The following is a 25,061-nucleotide window of genomic DNA, read 5'->3' on the forward strand; positions in this document are numbered from 1 at the left end:
CGTGTTAGCCCCAGAACAATGCCCCCACGTGACCCAGCCCGCCATGAGTCACGAGTGCATTCACCTCCCCGTTCCTCAAGCCCCGCTTTACTCATCTCGTCATCATCGTCGGCTGAGTTATCTCCGGAGTCTTCGTCGTCGGAGTCACCACCAGCATCAACAGTGAAGGCAGGCCGTAGAGGTAGAGGTAGATCTAAGAGAGTGAAAAGTAGTGTAGCTAGTAGGGTAAGGGCTGCTAGTGCTGTACGGCAACCTAGGGTCAGTGAGAGTGACCTTGACAGAGATAAGCCTCCCTCTCAGCCAACCTCCACCACCACCACCACCACCCGCTCTCCACCGCCATGCCAGGGAATCCTGGACGCCTTCGCGTGGACGGAAGGGTCAGATTTTGTCCCCGAAAACCTGGTTTTCGATGAGAGCTCGTCAGGAGTTCAGCCTGCCTTCACTATGGACGAAAATGCTGAGTGTGTCGACTACCTTTTGGCCTTCCTAGATGACGAAGTCATGCAGCACATATGTGATGAGACCAACAGGTACGAATCACAACGTGCTGCTAGTGGTACAGGTGCAGCCAAGATGCAACAGTGGACCATGCTGGGAGTGCAGGAGCTGTATGTGTTCTTTGCCCTCATGCTTCTTATGCCACACTCCAAGAAGCATGGGTTGGAAGAATACTGGTCCATGGACCCCTTACTACCCTCACCGACCTTCAATAAGTACATGGCCAGAGATCGCTTGCGGAACATCATGGGAAACCTGCACTTTGCCGATAATGATGTACCTTCCCAAACCGACCCACTCTGGAAGATCCGGGAGATTCTGAACAGAATGAAGGATAAGTTCATGTCATTCTTCCACCCATTTCAGAAGGTTGTCATTGATGAATCCTTGGTTTTGTTCAGAGGACGTCTTCGGTTTGTTCAGTACATTCCAAGCAAACGCCATCGCTTTGGAATTAAGTTCTTTGTACTGTGCGACTGTAAGACGGGGTACATCCTTGACTTCGTCATATATTCAGCCAGCACTGTCGATCTCGATAAAACTCACCCCCTTGGCTTCTCAGGCTGTGTAGTGAAAGTGCTCCTAGGAAAGTATTTTGGTGGGAATCATGTGCTGTATACAGACAACTACTATACAGCACCGAAACTTGCCAAATACCTTTCTGAGCACGGCATTGGCTCCTGCGGCACTGTGAAAAGTAATCGTGCCAACTTCCCCAAATTCCCAGAGGTGGGAAACTCGCAGCGAGGAGACGTGCACCTACGCAAGTGTGAGAAGATGCTAGCAATACGGTGGCATGACAAGAGAGTCGTGCACATGCTCACCACCGTACATAAGGGGGAGATGAGAGACAGTGGGAAGGTCGACCGTAGGACAGGCGAACCTGTGATGAAACCTGATGCTGTGTTGGACTATAATATCAACATGCGGCTGGTGGACAAGTCCGACATGATGATTGGTGAGATCGACTGCCTCAGGAAGAATACTAGGTGGTACAGGAAAGTTTTTCTGCATCTCATAGATATGACGATGCTGAACGCCTTCATCCTGTACAAGATGAAGGTAAAGCCACCCAAGTCCTTCTCCCTGAGGTTGTTCGCCAAGACTTGTGTCCAGCAGTTGCTGGAAAGATATGGTAGGGTGCAAGCAGCAACTCCAAGGCGCCATCCAGTTACACTTCCCGACCGACTTGAGCAGAGGGCGTATATGGATCGGCACAGACTTGAGCTAATGCCTGCCACAGGGAAAAGGAAGGCTGCGATTCGCAGGTGTCAGGTATGTGCACATACCACACGCCGCACACCTGAGCATAAACGCACCTCTTGGCAGTGCGGTGAATGCCAGGTTCCCCTCTGTGTAACCTGCTTCTTCGATTATCACAGCCAGAAGCAGTTCTAACAGTGCAAGTGTGAAAGCAGAATTATTTGGAAATAATGTGTAAATAGCAGATGAAAGCAATGGATGTTCAGTTCATATGATTGAACAGTGTATTATAGTTTTATCTTACTGAAAGTGACAGTGAATAACATAGTGTACCGTAAAACACCATAACTTCGGACATTTTTTATGTGTTTTAATGAATAACTCCTTGTAGAATGGTGCAATTTTATTCCTGTTGGTGTCATGTGGTAGCCAGGGAGAGTACCTACTAAATCCATATATTTAAAAAAATTAGCCAAGCTAAACTTGTGCTTTTTTTTTTTTCATTTTCAAGTGTCCGAAGTTAGGAACAAATTTCCTAACTTCGGACAGCTCTTCCAAACTTCGGACATCCATGTATTTTCTCTTTAAACATGAGAATGGTTAATGGGATCTATCTCTGGACACACTGGCCAAACTTCGGACACTTGAGAAGTTTTTAAAAAATGTAAAAAAAAATATTGGGCACTCGTGACCAGAGTTATACATATATAGAGAGAAGTATCCCAAAATATCTTCTTTTTGAGGCTCGTAATTTCATATCACATTAAATTGCATCATATCACATTGTAGTGAGGTATTCTGGCCGTAAATAGAACTAAGAACTATTCACGAACTTTTTGAGATGAAAAAATAAAAAAAAAATGCACTGCATATACCCAAAACTGTAAGATGAACTGTCCTCATTTTCCTAAACAAAACTTCACTTAATTATCAAGTATCTACCTCATTGACTCAACAAATGCATACCGAAATAACATAATATGATGTTGAACATTTCTTACAGGTTCTAAAGACACACACACACACACACACACACACACACACACACACACACACACACACACACACACACACACACACGCAAATCAACAGACACACGCACACACTGGCACATGTTATGAAGGCACCATGGAACATATTAACTGTAGTACATCAGTACCTGTCTTGCGTTTAGCATAGGGGAGGATAATTTTGTGGAACCAGTCATCGAATGAACACGAGTCGAACCATCCACTGGGGGACCTATTGTATAGTGTTCCAGGAGGGCCCCCTTCAGTCCAGGTATCGTAAAATGGATAGCTTTATACACCACATATTAAGGGAGTAACACACCAGATGCAGTTCCAGAGAACATAATAGATATTGAGGATTTTGTTGAGTTCATGATTCTCTCTGGCTATTTAGTGCCCCGCCTCACTATGACTTTCTTTTTACCTGGATCATCAGCAGTAAGATTGGTCTCATCAAAATTTATTATGTTCTCTGGAGGCACACCTTCTAGTGATTTCTTCAGGTTACTGTAGAACTCGGCTAGCATGGCTCTTGTCACTCTGGCTCTGTCAGTCTTTATATTCTGGGACAATCGTCTACTAAGGGTTTGTTTGTGGCGCTTGAAGAAGGAATGGGCCCATTTAACACCAGGTACATTGTTACTGAATCATGACACAAAAACCCCTCGTTTGTCTAAATATGCTTTCACTAACATCCTCAAGTCCAAATTGTCGAGTGGGAATCCCCATTCTGCCAATGTGAGGATTCTCTGACACACCAGTAACTCTTCATCATGGCTCAATGAAGTATTACGTCCCACTTGTTTGCAGTGTTTTTGTATCAGGTAATCATGTAATGTGCTCTTTTTTAATTTATATTTTTCAGCTGCTTTGCGCACACTCATGTTCTTGTTATTTATGTCATCTTTAGCCTTTTCCAGGGCACTTTTGGACACTTTACTTGTGTAGGCTCTTTTCCTCTTTATAGGAGATTTCGCTGTTTTAGCCATGTTTTTCTGTTTATATAATTAGCATCACTTTTACCATTAATATTATTGTCTGTCCGAAGTTTGGACTTTATTTGGCTCAGATAATTTGTCTGTCCGAAGTTAGGAATTTTTTCTGCAAAATAAAGAAGTATTCATTAAAGCAGGAATAGCAAGATTATCCATGTATATATTTTGAAACAGTTTACTTCCCAGTACTTACAGCACTTTTCTACATATAATCGTACTGTTCACTTTTTTACAATTGAAACTGTTTGTTCTGTGTGAACAAAGTTTTCCAGGGTAAGAAAATTCAGTTATTTTTTCCAATGGATTCACGAATTTTTTTCACCCACACATATTCAAGCTAGTTTAATAGGATTAATACATAATAGTCTTAGAGGATTACCCTACCTACCCACATCATTATTTTTTGCAAATATCGCACTCTCTTCCAATAAACTTGAATTATTACATTTTTTTGCGAAATGTCCGAAGTTTGGACGCCGTCCGAAGTTATGGCGTTTTACGGTAAGTAAAATAGCATGGTAAATATTGAAAATAGAATAGAAAATGTAAATAGTAATGTAAGTAATTAGTAATATAAGAATATGAGTACAAATAATTTATGTTATAACAGTGAGAGTGAATCCGTGGCTCTCTACGTATTTTACTGACTGAAAAATTGAATGACTTCAGTGACAATAAACTAATACAACTGAAGGAAACTTATGGAGAAAGACTCCAGATATATATAAGTGTGATATAGTAATAGAAATATAAAGTGTGAGGGGTTTTATGAATAATAAATGACAGAGTGCCTAGAGCGAACTAGCGCAAGTGCGACGATCAGACGCGCTCGTAATTTCCATTGCTTTCACAGTGTTTTTTTTTTTTTGAGTATGGATCCCAAACTACTTGAAAATTGTAGAATAGTGTTTATAGTGTTTGTATCTGGCTGTGGTAATCATATTACGGGTTGTCGGGAAGTGTAAAGTGGAGACTTAGTTACCCTACTTCAGAGGTCTCCACAAGTCCTACGGTAACCGACGAAGGCTCAACAATCATTCCAGGAGAAAGCTGAAGGTATGTGCAATAAGCATATGTAATTTTATTATTCTAGGACTAATAACTGATTTTTGGCAAATATTTTTTGAGTGTCTGTCGGAGCCCAAATAACCCTGCAGGACACGCAAGTCATTGGTAAACAAGCCCGCGGTGTAGGGGTTAATAACATCTATCTACTTACAGTACCAAGTCAAAAGTTCATGAGAAATGTACGAATGTCAAAAGTAAGGTCTTTTCGTATTCCTTTGCAAAATCTGTTAATAGACATTAAGTCACCATATATCATATATAGTCACATCCTTTCTGTGCCCATGCTTGCTGTTTGTAAGGTATAAATCAAATTTGTACTCTTGCACATAAAACTACAGTATGTCATACGGCATAATAATAATATTTATAGCAGAGTTATTATGGTAATTTTTTGCATCCATTTTATTACTTCATAAAACCTGTAAACAGCTTAGCCTTTGGGTAAATTACTGATGTAAAAACAGACTTGAACATTGTAGCAAGAGTTACTGTCCTAACGTGGAGTAATTTAAACAGACCTGGGGCGATTCTGTCAGGAATGCATGAAAAATTTGTTTTCATTTTCTCAATTTGTGATGTTATTTAATCAGAAGTTATTATATCATTAAGAACTGAAATATTATTTGTAGAAGTGACAAGTTGCTTGAGACACAAACTCGCCTCACCACTGCAGATCCAAAAAGTGAGTGTCTGCCATTTGATGACATTTTCCCTTCTTTTCCAATCCACACCATAACTTACTGCTGTGGGGAATAGGGGAGGGGGGTAGTGACAGGTTACTTAAGGACCTGCAATAGCGAGGTGGGTTTGAGCCCCACCTAAGTGAGGGCCTATTCAGAGCTTGATGTTATAACTTGTTGTTTCTCTATATAATCTGTCAGCCATTATGTCCGAGCTAGGTTAAACTCTCTTCACCCCACGTAGTAATAGCTAGGGGTGTGTGAATCTGAAATGAAGGGAAAACATCATAAAATGGTGGCCACTCACCTTTTGGACCTGCAGTGGCGAGATGGGTTTGAGCCCCACGTAATTGAGGGTGCTTTCATGGCTCAGTGTGATTACAACTGGAGAGTTAATTTGGGTGTCTAAAGTTTCATTCCCAACTTCATCTACCTGAGGATTTAGTTTGTTCTTATAATAAACTTTAAATTCATAATCATTTGGGGTAACCTTTGCATTGTTATCATCCTGAAACTTTCCCTTCCATTTAGCATGCCACACTCTTGCATCTTTTTGGTCCTGAAGTATGGTAACTTGTCCCATTGGTCCATATTCTCAGTTACATTATCAGCAGTCATATGGACTTGACTTGCCTCAGAACACTCACACATGATTGCTGCCACAGTATCAGCAAACTCATATTACTTATATCAGCAGTACTGTAAAACACTTTCACACAGGGTTCTCATATCTTTATGTCCATAATAACTCTCTTATTGTGGTAGGTGGTGGCACTTACCATCCACTCACCTGATGTAGTGCTGCTGTCAGCTGTCTGCCCTTTCCACTCCCCCTTCCTTCTCTCCTTCCTTCATCTTCTGTCTTTCTTTACTTCATTCTTTCCTCGTCCTTCTGCCTACCGGTGACTTTACACTCCCTCTTCTGTCTCTCTGTCCTTCATCCTTGCCTCCTCCTTCTGGCTTTGGGCGACTCTACACTGAGTGAGAAGCAAAGTGGTTTTTTGTACACCAGGAAACCATTTACTGTGCTGAATGGTAATCATATAACCAAATTATGGCACCTGTTGGTTTAGTGGGTAATTAAGGTGCTGCAATCAGATTGAGCCTGTGTAGGTTTATGTCCAAGGGGTGGTTGGGGTTTATTGCTCACATAATGCCACTCAGGGATGAGTGAGGCTGGTCACTCTCATCTTAAGTGTCAGGACCAATTTGCCTAGCCCTGGGCTTCTATGCTGCTCATGGGGCAACACTGGATTGGATAATGGATGGATGGATGAATTACTGTCCTACCTACCCTTCAAAAAACAGCCATGCTCTCCAAATACTCGTCTCCATTGAGGCGATTTCTCCTTTGTCTCACCCTCCATTTGGCCATATTTACACAATGCAGTATAGCTCCCAGGTACAAAAAACTCAAGCATTTCACCTCCTGTTTGACCCTGCAGTTTACTGTTTCTTCTCTTTATCCTGTACTGCCTGACAGGTATATTCTGTCATTTATTCATTCCAGTCTAATCACACACTTCCAAAAGCATTTATATATACTATCTTTATTGCTGACAACTGTGGCACTCACCAATGAACCTCCTGCAGGCAACAAGCAACCTCACTTCTCATACTCAGTCTCGCCAGCCACCTCACCCAATCTCCTCATTGAGTCCACATTTAGGGTAGCAACCATAAAGAGCACCACAGGTGCCCAGTCTTTGGTATATTTAATGTCACTGCCTGGGTACATGTATGGTGTGGATTTTTGTACATGTGGATGTATGTGTATGTTGGGCTTTCACCATCCACTCACCCGATGGAGTGCTGGTGCCTGCCCTTTCCTCCCTTCCCTTCTTTCCTTCCTTTCACTTCGGTTTATCTTTCATTCTTTCCTCTTCCCTCTGTCTACAGATGACTCTACACTGAGTGACAAGCCAAATGGTTTGCTGTACACTAGGAAACCATTAACTATGCTGGGTGGTAACCATATAACCAAATTATGGTGCCTGGTGATTTAGTGGGTAATTTAGGTGCTCCAGTCGGATTGAGCAGATGCAGGTTTATATCCAAGGGGTGGTTGGGGTTTATTGCTCATGTAATGCCACTCAGGGATGCATAAGGGTGGTCACTCATCTAAAATATGAGGACCAAGTTGCCTAGCCCTGGGCTCCTGTGCTTCTCATGGGGCAACACTACTTTAGATGATGAGTGAATGTGGATATGTATGGATGGCACTGGGTGAAAAGCACAGATGTTTGTGAAGGATATGGAGGAAAGGTGTATTGAATGGAATGTAATAGTGTGTGCTAAAATGTAGCATTGGGTAAATAACACAGACGTTCATGAAAGATGTGGAGGAAAGAGCAGTATTGATTGGAAGGTAGAAGTGTTTGCTAAAATTGCATAGTCATTAAAAGGATTTCCATATTTTGTAAGGAAGAAAGAACCAAAGGCTTGAGGCCTGCAAGTTGTTCTTGCCAGGGGAGAGAGAGAAAGAGAGAGTGAAAGAAGGAGAGAGAGCAGTAGCATGGCTACTGCAGTGGCTGATTCTCCCCCCCCCCCACTCAGCCGATGACCTATTGATCACATTGTACTGAGAACTGAACATGCGAGTATTAGAAACTTGGACATTTAATAACTTATATAATGAAAATTTTCAGTGAGCATCATAGCCAGTTCATGGTGTTTTCTTTACATTAATAAAGTATGCCTTGCAATATATCTCCATCTAATCTTTTATCACAATATTTGGATATTTGTTTAATGATCTATCTATCTATCTATTGCCAGACGCCTCAATCCCGTTTGGGGTGGCCACAAACAAATCGCCTCCAAGTCGCCCTGTCCCCCGCCATTTCACTACCCTGCTCCCAACTCACACCCCCCTCTCTCATATACCTCTCCACCCCATCCCTCCATCTCATCCTCGGTCTCCCCCTCCCTCTTCCACCCTCCACCTCGCTCACATACACTCTCTTCGTCAGTCTTTCACCCTCCATCCTCTCCACATGGCCAAACCACCTCAGTGTGTTCCTCACAACGCTTCCTATCACATCCACATCAACACCACAACGCTCCTTTATATCCTCATTCGTCAGCCTGTCTCTCCACGTGACTCCACAAGCTCCTCTTAAATAACTCATTTCCACTGCTCTCACTCTTGACTTGTGTCCTTCCAACAACGTCCAAGCTTCACTTCCGTACGTTAGAGTTGGTATCACAATACTGTCATGTAGTAACTTTTTTACTTCCATGCTCACTTCCCTGTTTCTTATCACTGCTTTCAAGGAACCAGCAACCTTTCTTCCCTGCTGTACCCTTTCAAGCACTTCACCCTCCAAACCTGTAATACCATAATCATAATTGCACTTACTGTCTAGTATTGCAATAATTTTGAAAAATTTTGTGTGATACCTTTACTTTGGTACATAGTAGTAGTAATTCCCCCCCCCCTCTCTCTCTCTCTCTCTCTTATAGAGTATTAATCTACACACACACACACATACACGACGTAGAGTGAGTGATACCCAAAATTCAGGATCCATTCACTTCAAGATATTTCGTTTTGTTTCATTTATACAGGCTCTAACATGCTTGCATGCTTTGGCCTTGGTCACCTAATGGCAGCTGTCCATGTTACTCGATCTCTGGCAGCCTCATTATTCAGTTCCTTATCCCTGAGGCCACACTCAGTGACCTCATCCCAGGTCTTTTTTGGTTTGCCTCTTGCAACCCTACCCCCAACATTCATATTTCTCACTTTCCACACCCAGGTGTCATCCACCATCCTCTCCACAAGCCCAAACCGTCATAGTCTACCTCTCCTCATCACAATACTAATGCACTCTAGTCTCATCCTTCCTCTTGACTATTCCATCGGAATCCTAGCCCCTTAGGCCTCACATTCAAGGATGCTCTGCACATTCACCTAACCATTGTCATTTCTGTACATTTGAGCCTGCGAATATCCTCTTGTTTTACTGCCCAGGTCTCACTACCATACAGCATTACACTCCTAACACATGCAACATACAAAGATCCCATAACATGGAGAGAGAGCCTGCTCCATGTCAGGAGAGGCAACAGCTCCCTGAACTTCTTCCAACCACTCCTCACTCTAGCTATAGAGCTAGATCCAGCTCCACTCCTCAGCACATAACATGTCCCTCAAATGACACATTGGAGAGACTCACCAGCAAGATCACTCCTTTCAAACTTGACAATTTCCATGTGCTCACCCAGACACGCGTTCACATGAAATCAGCATTTTCTCGCAGTCTTTCTCTAATACCACTACATGTCTTATGCACCCACTAATCACAAACACCGCACAAGATGGAATTCCTTCCCACGCCCTTGTGGCAAACCTCACATGGCCACTCAGCCTCCTCTTTGACAGTACTGCCACCAACCCTAGATAACCCACCTTTGTTTTATCTGCATTTACTCCCAAGCCCTTGTGCCCCATGCCATCTCTCGACGTCCTAAGTCTTTCCTCTGCCTCCCTTTCATTCTCTGCAGGCAGCACCAAATAATTGGCATACATCTCCCATGGGAGTCCATTTTTGAAGTCACATGAGAGGCTTCAGGCAACATGATAAACAACAAGGAACTCAAGACTCCTCTCTTATGCATGCCAGTATTTTCAGAAAACTTGCCACTCAAATCCCCATTCACTCTTACCTGGCTGCGGGCACCCACATACTCGTACATAGCCATAACCACTCTAACCAGCCACTCTTTGATCCTAAGCTTTCTCATTGCCCACTTCAACACATCCCCAGGGACTCTGTCAAGGGCCTTCTCCAAATCAACGATTTGGGGCGGTAAGGTAGTTCAACTTACTGAATCTTCCGACTAACCAGAAATCTATCTACACTCAACCCTCAATTCTGTGGACCCCAAATCAATAGATTTCAGAAGCAGTGGACAGTATCTGCTGGCAGAGAATCACTCCAGACACTGCTCATTTGTCTGTCATTTGAAAGTTTATCATTTCTATCTACATACAGTATTTCTCCTTACAGGTACAAAAATAAATGATGCTGTAGTTGAACATAAAAAATTTCTGTAACACAGTACTTTACTGTACTGCTCAGTACACCATGAAGCAAGTCGTAATATAATAGGTCCATAGAAAATGGGGTATTGTGGGCTAAACTAGTCTGCGATAGTGTCGCTGCACCCCATCTTCGATACCATCATATTTCTTTTGCTATTTTTCGAGTTTTAGGTTATTTTTCCCCTCATTTTCAAGCAGCGGACTTTTTCAAGCAACGGACACTCGTCCCCCCCCCCCCCCCTCCATTAGTCTGTTGAATCGAGGGTCGACTATCTATATACCTAGGCTGCTTCCCCCAAGGAAAGGAAGGTAGCCGAGACAGGAAAACACACTCCCAATTTACTCATCCACTGAAACACGTTCATTCGCATCTTAGCCCCAAGGGGAGAAGGGACAGATCTTCACTGCACCACACCACATGAGGGTCAACTGCGTGGTGCAATCAGTGACATCCGCTGTAGGGCCCGACAGCAGAGATGGTTTACCCCTGCCACATCATAATGGACCCATCCCCTTACCTGCATCTGACCTGACCAGCTGATCAGACCAAATGCGGGAGAATATCACCTCAGGGCTGCATCCTTATTTATTCATTCACAATTTCTCTCCAGTCATTTCTTTCATGCACAGCCACTCTTGCTTTCTCAGCAGACATCCCTCTCACATCCAATGCTTTCTTCACACTGTCCATCCATCCTATCTGTAGTCTTCCTCTCAGCCTTACACCTTTCACATCAGATCTAGTTATCTTTTTCACCAATCGCTCATCATCCATTCTCTCCATGTGCCCAACCATCGAAGCACCCTCTGCTCAACTCGATCAGCCATCTCCTGCACAGCTCCAATTCTCCTTCGCACTTCATCATTTCTCACTCAATCCATATGTGTCACTCCACACGTACTCCTCAGACACCTCATCTCCATTACATTCAAACTTTTCCTCTCTACTACACCCATATTTCATGTTTCAGCCCCATATAGCACAGTCAGTACCACAACACCCTCATACAGCCTTCTCTTTACATCCATTCTAAGTGAATGACATATAAACACCCTTTTCATTCCTCCCAGGACCTTTCCTACTTCATTCTTCACTTCTGCATCTATTCTTCCATCCACAGCAACATGTGATCCTATATACTTAAAACACTCTACCTTCTTAAGCAACTCATCATTCAAAACTATATTCATCCTCCTACCATCTACCAACCTCGTACACTTCATCTCTTTACTCTTATTCTCATTTACTTTCAATTTCCTCCTTTCACACACCCTTCCAAACTCCTCTACCAACTGTCTCAGTCTCTCCTCTGAATCAGCCACCAGTGCAGTGTCATCTGCAAAAAGCAGCTGATTCAGATTCCACTCTCTTCCATCAGCATTCACCAGACTCAGACCTCCACCTAACAGTCTTTCATTCATCTTACTTACAACACCATCCATATTAATATTAAACAACCAAGGGAACGTCGCACATCCCTGCCACAGCCCCACTCTCATGGGAAACCAATCACTCACAGTATTTCCCACTCTTACATGCGCTCTACTGTTTACATAAAAACTTTTCACTCCTTTTAGCAATTTACCATCAAGTCCATACAGTCTTAAAACAGTCCACAAAGCCTCCCTATCAATTCTATCTTACTGTCTATCTATCTGTCTATCTATTGCGAGACTCCTCAATCCCGTTTGGGGTGGCCCCAAACAAATCGCCTCCACGTCGTCCTGTCCCCCCGCCATTTCATTGCCCTGCTCCCAACTCACCCCCCCCTCTCTCATATACCTCTCCACCCCATCCCTCCATCTCATCCTCGGCCTCCCCCTTCCTCTTCCCCCCTCCACCTTACTCACATACACTCTCTTCGTCAGTCTTTCACCCTCCATCCTCTCCACATGGCCAAACCACCTCAGTGTGTTCCTCATAACACTTCCTATCACATCCACCTCCACACCACAACGCTCCTTTATATCCTCATTCGTCAGCCTGTCTCTCCGTGTGACTCCACAGGCTCCTCTTAAATAGCTCATTTCCACCGCTCTCACTCTTGACTTGTGTCCTTTCAACAATGTCCAAGCTTCACTTCCATACGTTAGAGTTGGTATCACAATACAAAGGACTTGGTAATGGCTACATGGAATGTAAGAGGAGCGATTGATGAAGTGAAAGAGAGAGAGATTGTCCAGGTGCTTGAGGTTGCAAAAGTGGATGTATGTGGAATGACTGAAACAAAATGGAGAGGAGAAAGTGTGAGAGAATGGGAGTATGGATTTCTATAAATCCATAAACTTCCAAAACACATGCTTACCTTTCACTAAATACCTTCCACACACCTGTCTCACAGCAGACACCTGATCCACACATCCCCTCCCTCTCCTAAAGCCACACTGCTCATCACCAATCACTCCATCTGTACCCTCTCTGAACTCTGTTAATTAACGCTCTTCCATTCACCTTACTTACAATGCTCAACAGACTTATACCCATTAACGCTCTTCCATTCACCTTACCTACAATGCTCAACAGACTTATACCCCTAAAGCTAGTACATTCATACTTATCACCTTTACCTTTATACAGCAGGATCACACAAGCACTTGCCCAGTCAAATGGCACCATACTTCTCACAAAACACACATTCAACAATTTTACTAACCAGTCAACATTAGTCACTCCACCACCTTTCAGGCATTCCACAGCACACCCATCCATACCTGCAGCTTTCCCTGTTTTCATCTCCTTTACTGCCTCCTGCACTTCCTCCATCGTGATCAAAGAATCATTCAACACTCCTCACACATTTATTCCTTGCACCCTTCCATCTGCCACAGTCTCAGCCTCCCTTTCCTCCTCTACCTTAACAGTTTTTCAAAATACTCCATCTATCTCGTCCTTACTGCATCCATCTCAGTTAACATCCTTCCATCCTCTGCTTTTACTCGCTCTTCCTTCCCAGACTCTTCCTTTCGCACCCTTTTCACCTACTTCCAAACATTTTCTTATTCTGTTGAAAATTCTCAGTCAACTGCCTACTCCACCTCATCTGCTGCCACTTTAGCATCATGCACAGCCCTTCTTGCCCTATTCCTCTTTTCCATATACCTCTCATATGACACCTCATCCTTCCTCTGCAGTCACACTTCATGTGTATGTCTCTTCTCAACCACAGCCATACTTTGTTCCTCGCACCACCATTCACTTCCCTTTCTTACACCACCACCCACTCGTCTCATACCATACACCTCATCTGCATGCCCACCACAGCGCTCTTAAACAACTGCCATTCTTCCTCCACACTGGCATTCTCCTGATCTTTCACTGCCTTCCACTCTTCTTTCAATGTCTCCTGATACTTTATCATTTTCTCTCTTTTATCCAACTCACTCACTTTCAATAACAATTGCAAAAAAAAAAAAAAAAACTATAACCCACCCCAATAGTCATGAATTATACGTGATTACTTGTTTTTTAACACTAACGAAGCATTTATAAAGCAATAAAAATAAACAGTAAAAACAATTTGGTCCATGTCATAGGTTAGGCTAGGATAGGAGGTTGCATAGGTGGAGGGTAGGTGGAGGGATGCAAATCACTTATTGCGTAGAGGGATGCAACAGTCACTTAATTACGTAAAGTTCTGTGCTTACCAGTAGTTACTGCACTTTACAGTCAATAAGATTTAACACTTGGAATATAATAAGCTAAAATTCAGCACTTGCAATATCCCTCCTTCATCCAATCCTACATTGCCCCAGGAGGAGCGTAGGAGTCTGGGGCTAGGCAAGTTGGTCCAACATTTAAGGTGAGAGTTTTCAGCCTCACTCAGTATAAGAAACTAAAATGTAACCGTTTGAATAAGCACAAAGTCACACCATGGTCAGGGCTTGACTTGCCAGAAATTCCACCTTCTGCAGGGTCGACTTGTTGAGATTTTGCTGTACAGATCCCTTTTCATTCCTGTGTATTTTTCCTGAAGCTGTTGAATAATGAATATGGCATCAGTGGTTCCTTTGCTTGGCATAAACTCAAACTCATTCTCATCAGTTTTCACTCTTTTTCTAATCATGCCTTCTAGAACTCTCTCCATTATCTTCAATATCTGGTCCAGAAGTTTTATACCTCAATAATTGCCTCTTTCCAGGGCATGACCCTTCTCTTTGTACACATCTACAATCTCACTTTTCTGCCAATTATCAGGGACAACATACCCATATATATTTGTATACATATTAAAATCAACAAGGTCTATCCTACTCCAGTCAGAAGTAATAACCAACTCAGAAATCGGAAATACCACAGCCTTGTTGTAATTGTTGAAGTAATTGCTGTGATGGACATTATAAAGTGGGTGGCAGTGTGAAGAATGGAGTCATCAGCATATGAATTGTAGTTGAGGAATACTGGAAAACTCAGTCCGTCTGGCTGAGCAGACCCATTGACTGCAGGGAAGCAGTTGCTCCTGCTGGGCTGTCCTGTGCAGTGATGTCTGACTGTAGCCAAAGTAAAGTTGGAAGTGTATCCTCTGCCTGGGATAGTTTCCCGCTGCGGAATAAAATTGTCTAAAAGTAGCCAAAATAAAATCTTTCTTATGTATGACTACATGGGAATGGGTTAAGATATGAGTATTAAACTGTGCACGTGTAGAACTTTTTATTTATTATATCTCAATTCTGTGCCATCAGATGTTAGTGGAAGCTTCTGGCAGAAGGGCCTGGGTTTTGCCATGGAAGCTCACAAGTTTTTGGAGGTGTACAAGAGCAACTCAGAGCTACAAGAAACACACCAACACATATCCCCAATGGACGTGGTTAATTCAGTGGTCTCTGCCATTTCAGAATATGCAAAACACCATAGTACCTTACCTCAGGTAATAGTTTTTCACTTACCCATCAAAAGTGGTTATTCCTCATTACCAGTACTGGATAGGTACTGTTTGTTATAGTCGCAGCGCACGACAATGAGGTTGTTATTATCATGCTCTGGCAGCCGACCATTCAGAAGTGTCTGATTTCGTGTATAATATGAGACGCATGTGATTCATGGATAAATATATTTGTGTATAATATATTCGTCCATAATTATATGATTCGTGTATAATATGATACGAAATCGGACGCACTTTTGAATGGTAGGTTGCCAGGGTACGATAATGACAACCTCAGAGTCGTGTGCCGTGACTATAGTCCAGTACAAGTCCTGTAGTCTGGCATCTTGGAGGCAGAGGTCATGCCAAACCATTAGGTATGCTAGATCACTGGGAGCTGCAGTGCACTCTTCCAAATCCAAGCTCCAGATTTCCAAAAAATACCTGTTTTCCAAAAGAATTTTGAAAGATTGTTATAGTTACTTTAAAAAAGAAAAAAAAAAAAAAAAAAAACACTGCCTTTATAGTTTCCAGGGATGCTGTTACTTTGAAAAAGTGCCACTGTAACTTACAGTCACCCAACATAACTCAGGCTGGACTTATCTGAACCTTGAGAATGATTTCATAATACAGGTATCTTGTTGTGATTCTCTCTCCCCTTGAGAAAAAAGTCATCCATGTTTATGACTGACTTATCACACATGAACCGTCAAAAGTATGGTTGTGGGATAATAAATTTGAACATGGATACAGTGGATAATAAAGGGAATGCAAATTACATGGGTGTCTTTACATATAACAGATGGTACAGGTAGACATTTCTGGTTTCCCCCAAAACTTCAGTTTTCCAAAAGCCTCTTGATCCCAGCCATTTCAGATTTGGGGAATTGTACTGCACCTCTTAGAAAGGCCACCATTACTTGTAAATTTTGAATTAATGGCATTATTGAGAAGAAAAGCTCTTTGTCAGTATGAGTCAAAACAGAGTCACTGTGTGTGTGTGTGTGTGTATTTTCCTATTTGTATTTACCTACACTCAATCCTCGTAAATCGTGTGTTTATAAATCATGGATTCGTAAATCACGGCTAAGTGGCAGTCAGACTGCCGGCACCCTTAAATCACTGTTGTCACGAAAATCGCGGACCTAGGCATAGAAGTGGGCCTTTTCCGAGGAGAATCGTAAACCACGGCATTCAGTTTGAAAATCGCGACCCAGCAACCAATCACCACCTGTCCCTGGTGGCAAGTGTGCATACTAATGCCGCCACATTGTTGTTGTTCTTCCCACCAGTCCGCACACTACAGACCATTGCTGTGGAGTACGAGAGCTACCTGCCTTTTTCTGTGCACCTTCCCCCCTGCCTCCTACCTTCCATGGCCCCTCCCGAACCCCCGATGAAGCGCTCTAAGCAGTGTGGCATCAAGAAGCAGCCGCTGTTGTCGTACAGTCAGCGTTTGGAGCTCATTTGTCGTGTTGAGAAGGGAGCACCCCCATCTCATGCTGAGAGGTTCTAAGTTCTTCCCAACACCACCCCATTCCATTTACTTAAGCAGTATAGTCATAGGATTAAGGTGAGATCCCTTAACATTTCTTATTTCTATTAAATACATGCACTAAATGTTCCTAAATTTGTATGTTTGTGTTTGATGGTGCCTAGATAGGTGTAGGTAGGGTGCTGTGGGGGGTGGTTGGCCAAAGTCCAGACCCCAATTCATTTTTCACATAAGATTTATTATTTATAAACCACGGAATATGTAAATCGCGGCAGTGGTCCAGACCCAAATTGCCACGATTTATGAGGATTGAGTGTATTTGTAGTATACAGGAATTGAGCAATGCTCGTGTTGTCCTGTCTCCATATCCACCTTTGTCTAGTCTACTTTTACACGCATGCATGTTTTTCTCCTGCACCACCTTTTCGTCTAAGTCGTTCCAAATATTTTTGTATTTACCTAATATACCTAATTGTGATTTACATGAAATGTGCTATGCTCTTGAGTTCCCATCCCTGTTTCTCAGTAAGTCAAATTTAGCTTTAAACTTGTTTAAGTTTTTAGACTGGACGATCTCTTTGTCCAGGCTATTCCATAAGTCTATGTTTTTGTAAGGAAAGCTGTATTTCTTGATATCCTTCAAGCAGCTTGACTTTTTCAATTTCATTCCGTGTCCTCTTGTTGCTTTCTTATCCCATACAAACAGATCTTCTCAGTCAATTTTATCTACTCCTATCATGGTCCTGAACACTGCAATCATGTCTCCCCTCTTTCTCCTTTCCTCTAAGGCAGGCAAATCCAGCTTTTCCAGCCTCTCTCTGTATGACAGCTCTGCCAGACTGGGGACCATCTTGGTTGCTCTTCTTTGTATTCTCTCAATCTTGTTAATATCTTTCTTTTTGTGTGGGGACCACACTACTGCTGCATATTCTAACCTGGGGCGAATCATGGCCACTATCAACTTTTTTCATCATCTCCTCATCCATGTAATGAAATGCTACTCTTATGTTAGTCAAAAGTTTATACTTCTCTCTAATTATCTTGTTAATGTGTTTTTCAGGTGACAAACCATCTTGGACCAGCACTCCCAAATCTTTCTCTTCTCTCATTTTTGTGATTAATTCATTACCCAACAAATAATTCTGTGATGGTTCTGGTACTTTTACCCATTTCCAATATTTTACACTTCTTTACATTAAATTTCATTTCCCACATCCGGCTCCAATCATGTATCCTATCCAGATCCTCCTGCAACATTTTACAATCCTCCTCAAGATCTTTACATCATCAGCAAACAGACTTGCATAACTGTTCACTCCATCTACCATATCATTTACTTAAATCAGGAACATTACTGGCGCCAACACCGAGCCTTGAGGGACTTCACTTGTTACTTCGCTCCATCCAGACATCCTGTCCTTTATTACTGTCCTCATTTGCCTGTCTCTCAAAAATTCTCTCATCCATTCCAGAAGTTTCCCCTTCAGTCTTCCTATATATTCTAGTTTCCACATTAGTCTCTTATCAGGTACCTTGTCGAAGGCCTTCTCTAAGTACAGGTAAGCCCTTAATTCATGCCAACTTTTTTCACGCGATTTCGGTTATCCACTGATTTTTCATACAATAATTAAAACATAAAATTATAGTATTCAAATAAATAATTTTAATATACAAGAGAAATAAGTAAAATATAAAAATGCCTACCTGCTGCCCGTGTGCATACATATGTGTGTGTGTGTGTGTGTGTGTGGGAGGTCGGTCTATCACGCACCACACAGTCAGTTTGAATCCCACGGTCGAACCATGTGTGACTAGCGAATCGTTATTTGTGGCTTATTTTTCTGCCTTCCAGTGATTGCTTGCCTTGTCTGCCAACATGGGGCCTAAGTGTAGTGCCAGTGATGCATGTGGTAACACACCAAAACGTACTGTAACGTGATGTTGCTGACAGAGAAAGTTGTGTTGGACAAACTTAAGGGAGGAATGTCAGCGACAATTCTCCATCAGGACGAGTCCCCGTCATTTTTTTACATACCAGTTTATTTAGCAAGTACAGTACACTAGTTTTTTACTTATATGAGTTATAAAATCCCCCTGAAAATTAGTTATTAAAGTATTAATTAATCAATAATAAGTATATTTATAGAATGTCAGGGAATCGTCCATGATTAGATGGTGAATTGACTTCATGGTGAATTGTCTCGGAACTGTGTGTTTGGGGTGAGTCAACTGTTCGTACAATAAAGAAGGCAGAACGTAGCATACGGGAGACAGTGAGAGCTAGTTCACCAGACAGTGCTAAAGTGTCTCCACCTATGCCTATGAACTGGCTTGCAACCGTATGTTTGGGTTGAATGAGTCAACTGTTTGGACAATAAAGAAGGCAGAATGTAGCATATGGGAGGCAGTGAGGGCTTGTGCACCAGACTGCTGAAGTGTCTCCACCTACGCCTGTGCTTGTCAGGTTTCAGTGTTAAATTTCTTACATTTTTGTTGTTTTTCATACTTTATGCTACTTTATAAGGTGTATGTAGTGCATAAACAGTATTATTCAGATGTAATATACTTAGTAGACATGCGTAATTATGTGCACACAAGGGCAGAACATATACGCGAATTTGCCACATACGTGAACGGTCTGGGAACGTAACCCTCGCGTGAATTAAGGGCTTACCTGTACACACAATCCACCCATCCATCTCTCTCCTGTAGCACATCAATTGCTCTTGAGTAAAAGCTCAACAAGTTGGAAACACATGACCTTCCACTTATGAATCCAAACTGACATTCAGCCAAAATATTCATCTCTTCTAGATATTTTATCTATCTGTCTTTCAGGATTCTCTCACACAATTTTACGACCTGCTTGTTAGAGACACTGGTCTGTAATTCAGGGGTTCTTCCCTGTTTCCTCCCTTATAAATTGGTACCACATTTGCCCACTTCCATTCTTGTGGCACTTTCTCCTCTTCCAGAGAACACACGATTAAACTGTGAATATTATCTGCCAGTTGTTCTCTGCATTCCTTCAGTACCCAAGTAGAAATTCCGTCAAGTCCTGGGGCTTTCCTTACATCTTGAGTTTCCAGTAATTTATACACTTCCTGTACCTCCACTTTTATATCTTTTATCACCGGTACGCATCTAATCATTCCCTCCCCTTCCACAAACTCTTTTTCATTAGTGAAAACCGATTGGAAACATTTGTTCATTATTTCAACTTGCATTGCTGGATCTTTATAGACCTCTCCTTTTACTTTCAGTTTGATGATTCCTTCCCTTTGTTTCAGTTTGCCATTAACAAATCTATAAAACAGTTTGAGTTCATCTTTGCATTTGTTTATTATACCTTTTTCAATATTCCTTTCTTCTTCTCTATGTATTGTTGTGTATTCATTTCTAGTTCTTTTATATTCTTCCTTTGTTCTCTTTCTCCTGTTGTTCCATGCCTTATCTCTCTTTTTTTGCTATCACACACCTTCTATTAAACCACTCCTTTTTCCTGTTTTCTTTCCCCCGTACTCTTGGTACAAATTTTTCCACTCCCAAATTATAGAGGTCTTGAAAGGTATCCCAATTCCTCTGTATCTTTCTTGTTTCTCTGAATTTTCTCCAATCCGCATTTTCAAAAAATTGTCTCAATCCTGTAAAATTTATCTGGAATTCAGTGACCACATGATCACTTTTTCCTAAAGGACAGAAATATTTCAATGATTCTATTACATCGGGTTCTTTGGTAAACAGTAAATCAAACCATGCTGGTGTGTCCTCACCTCAGAACCGTGTCTCTTCTTTGACCCATTGCGTCATCACATTATTCATTATTATATTTAATAATACAGTATAGTGCCCCACGAACCTTCGCTGCCTCCTGAGTCCCATTCCTCCCAGTTCACCTCTTTAAAGTTAAAGTCACCCACCAAAATTATATTGTTGCTTTTCTCAATTATTTTTTTTATTTTGTGTGTGTGTGTGTGTGTTCTTACCTGATTGTTCGTACCTAATTGTATCTCTACAGGAATGAGTCAAGCTCGTACTGTCCTGTGTCTTAAACCATACTTATCGTACATATCCTTAAATTTGTGAATTGTTTTGGCACACACTATTTCATTTGGTAGTGCATTCCAGTGATCAATTGCTCTATTTGGGAAACTAAATTTCCTTACGTCTTTATCACCTCTCTTTCTATGCAGCTTTTTGCAGTGTTGTCTTGCTGATGCATCCCCATAGGTTAAGTAATCATTTATGTGTATTTTCTCCTTCCCTGATATGCTTTTATATAGCATAATCATGTCACCTCTTTTCCTTCTCTCATGTAGTGTTGGTAGATTCAGTTTTTTTAGTTTTTTTTCATAGATCCCCTAAGCTTGGTACCCATCTTGTAGCGGCCCTTTGAACTTTTTCAATCTTGTCTATGTGTTTTTTGAGATGAGGACTTCAGACTACTGATGCATATTCCAGGGTTGGTCTGATGAATGATGTTATTATCTTTCTTAGCACGTCTTCATTTATGTATGTGAACGCTATTCTCATATTTGCATTGTATACATGTTTCGTACCTTCTCACTGATGTGGTCAGCCGGAGTTAGTCTGTTATTGATAATCACACCTAGGTCCTTCTCTCTTTCTGATGTGTGTAGGGTTTTATTTCCTAACTTATAATCCCAATCAGGTCTTTTTCCACTTTTACCAAACTTGATTACATGACACTTGTCCACATTGAATTCCATTTTCCATGTATTACTCCATTCATGAAGTTTATTTAATTTTTCTTGTAGCTCTTTTGCAAGAGTCTGTGTTAGTAATTCTCCTTTGTATTTTTGCATCATCTGCAAACATATTTAGATAGCATTCATTTCCAGTGTTATTGTCTATATCATTTATATACACTAGAACCATGATTGGTGCTAGCACTGAGCCCTGTAGAGCTCCGCTAGTCACTTCTCTCCATGATGAGTAATTTCCCCTTAGTACTGTTCTCATTTCTCTTTTTATGAGAAAATCTTGCATCCAACAATACAGTTTGCCTCGAATTCCTCCTTGATGGTACAGTTTCCATAAAAGTCTTTGGTGTGGTACTGTGTCAAATGCTTTCTTGAAATCTAAATAGATACTGTCCACCCATCCTTCTCATTCCTGTAATGTGTCTGTTACTCTGTCATAGTAGCTCAACAGATTAGTAACATGATTTTCCTTTTCTGAAACCAAACTATCTTTCTGTTATCATATTGTGTTCTTCTCGATAATTTACCCAAGCTTTTCTTATGAGCTTTTCTAATATATTGCTTACAACACTGGTTAGTGATACTGGTCGGTAGTTGAGTGGATGCATGTTCCACATAATCCCTCTCAAAATTTTTTTCTTCTGTAAAAACTGATTGGAAATTCTTATTTAGTGCTTCACAAATATCCTTCTCTTGTGTATAAGTGATTCCCTCATCTGTAATGGATTTTATTTTATCTTTTACTTTGGTTTTGCTTCTGATGTAGCTGTAATATAGCTTCGTCTGATCACTGCCTTTATTTATGATGTCCTCCTCAAACTGTTTTTGGGCTTCCCTCATTATTCTTGTATAATCTTTTCTTGCCTGTTTATAGTTGTTATATGCCCTTTCACTATTGTGTCTTCTGTATCTATTCCACAACAAATCTCTTTCTTGCTTTTGATTTTTTACATTCTGTATTGAACCATTTCTTTATTTTCTTTTATGTTTCTTTGTGCTGTGGCCTGTACTTCTGGATGAAGAGGAGTTAGATGAGTGGTCCTTCTCACAGGGCACTTTCTTGATTGTTCTTATGTTTTCTTTTCCCTTTTATACTTCTAGATTATATTCATCTCTGTATGTAGTGTGAATCAGGGTGAGGATAGTGATGGTGATGAAGATATTTGATCATTTTGTCCAGAATCTGAAATCACTTGCTTGGTAAATCTACTTTGTATATTATCCCAAACAGTTGTTATTAATTTAGGGCTTTTCTCAAACAAGATTTGCTAGATATTTTGTACACTGAATTTTATATGTCTATCCAGGATAAAGAGATTGTGAACAACAGCTTCGTGCGTGCTCTGGCGATATTAGGGCAGGACTCAAGGCAGAGCCAAGACCAGATGATGACACATATTGCATCCACAGTAATTAGTCATCTTTCCTGGGTTATTGACAAGGTAAGAAATTTCTGTTACATTACTTTAAGTTATTAAGTTGTATTTCAGGAAATGACAGTGCATTGAAGACTTGCTTGTTTATACTGTAGTTAAATACTGGTAGTGAATTGTGCCCATTTGGCAGTTTCTTTGCTTTCTCCTTTAGAAGATGCTCATTGAAAGAGGCTATTTCTCCACTTACATGTATACTGAAACAGGGCTGTGCACCCATGGAGGGGGGGATTAACCCCCCCCCATTTGGAAAGTGAAAAATTTGAATGAAAATACAGTAATGCCTCCACTATCCGATGTAATAAAGCCAAAGGCATGTCAGGAAAGTGGTCCCGTCCAGAAAGTGGGCCCCTGCCTGCTGGACTGGTACTTAAGGACCCTAACCCAGCCTAACTTTAAAAGCCACCTACATAACTCCCTACCGGACATGCAAAGCACCTGTTTAAACCTATTTAAGACCTTGTTCACACCAATAATGGACATCAAGCATGAAATGAATGGAAAGGAACCAGAGAATGAGGAATTAGAAGTGAGTATGGAAAATATTTAGCAGTGTACAGGGTACTTATAGCATGTCTGTGGCAGCCTTCTCTAAGGCTTTGGCAGTGGTGAATATGCTCTTGAAGCATGTACAGTAATTCATTGTTGTGCTGCACTGAATTCTTTGAACTGTGAGTTATAGTTGTTTAACACTGCACATTCTGTTCTTAATTGCACCACGCCAGTTTCAGCTGCCAGTTTCAACCCCTAGTTTGCACTCCACATTTAATCCTTTGCACTCTAAATTCTAATTTCTTAACACTGCACAACACTGTAAATTTCCATGTGGTCTAGTGGCGAGGTATTGCAGTTTATTCACTGCTTATTCACAAAAACGAGCATGTGCGGCATCCGTTGCAATGGGCATCTACTCGTGATGGGAGTTAGGCGGTAACTGGTGAGAGGGGAGGAAGGAAGGGGCGAAGGGGCCATGTGTAAACACAGCTGGCCTGTTCGGCGCCGCACAGCGATTTCAGATTATGGGTGGGAAGAAATTCGGATTTGGAGGGGATTTTTTTCTTTCTTTGGCCATTTTTGGGTTCCGAAGGTCCAGGCCCACAATGTCCGGTAAGTGGGGAGTCCAGAAAGTGGGCGTCCAGATAGTACAGGGATTACTTCCGTAATCTCTCAATTATCCGACACAGTAGAGCCAAAGGCATATCTAGATAGTGGATCTGTCTGGATAATGGACTTCTCCAATGGCCCCGTTCATAAATACCCTAATTTTGAAAGCCTTTGTGAAAGGCCACTACAGTACATCACGCAACACTTATTCCTGGTGTTTTACACTACTTTAGCTGGTCAAGCAGACCTATAAACCACAGCCAAGCAATTACCATGATCAATCAGACCCATCAACTACAGACAAGCAATCACCACTGCTGGGCCATACCCTCCAGTGACAGGGAAAAACATGGGGGGGGGGGAACGGTCCTGCCTGACGAAAATGTTCTCTCGGTCATAATTTCCACCCGAACTCAAGCATTTTGTCCGAATAAATTGGAAAAATGTATGAATAATGGTTTCGAACAGCCAGATCACAGCATCTGGAGAATGGATTGTTCAGATAATGGGCGTCTGGATAATTGAGGGATTGCTGTAATACTGAAAATGCAACTCATTAACCCCTTTGTTGACGCCGGCGTCGAATGACGTTTAGCCGATAAATGGCCGCCGGCATCATTTGAGCGCGACCTATAAAAAACTGCAAAAATTTTTGGGAAATGAACAAACGTTCTGAACGTCTTCACACTGACCTATACTACACTCCCATACACCTCATCAAACAGTTCAGAGCCTGCTGCTGTGATGAGTGGGTTTTCGATTTTTTCGCTCCTGGCCATGCCTAAACAAGCACAACTACACCCATTATCTCGACCCAGGCAGAACATATCATCTTTGTCCTCTCTTGCAAAGCACACACAACCACCTATTTACGATTATGAAGTAATACAGACAAATACAAAAAAGACATGATAAGTGAAAAGTACATTTTTGTCA

The 25,061-nt window shown here is 41.7% G+C and overlaps 1 protein-coding gene across 1 annotated transcript in view; it reads left to right on the forward strand.

The window, feature by feature from the left end:
• LOC145412106 (condensin-2 complex subunit G2-like) overlaps positions 1-25,061 on the forward strand; it is a 346,602-nt gene that overhangs the window by 297,576 nt on the left and 23,965 nt on the right. Inside the window, exons 22-23 of the mRNA XM_080282023.1 lie at positions 15,188-15,372; positions 22,896-23,030. Of these exons, the coding sequence (XP_080138149.1) occupies positions 15,188-15,372; positions 22,896-23,030 (320 nt within the window). The remainder of the gene's footprint in view (positions 1-15,187; positions 15,373-22,895; positions 23,031-25,061) is intronic.

The sequence above is a fragment of the Coenobita brevimanus genome, chromosome 92 (assembly GCF_032717465.1).
Source record: "Coenobita brevimanus isolate Jiangsu-jjx chromosome 92, ASM3271746v2, whole genome shotgun sequence".
Classification (NCBI taxonomy): domain Eukaryota; kingdom Metazoa; phylum Arthropoda; class Malacostraca; order Decapoda; family Coenobitidae; genus Coenobita; species Coenobita brevimanus.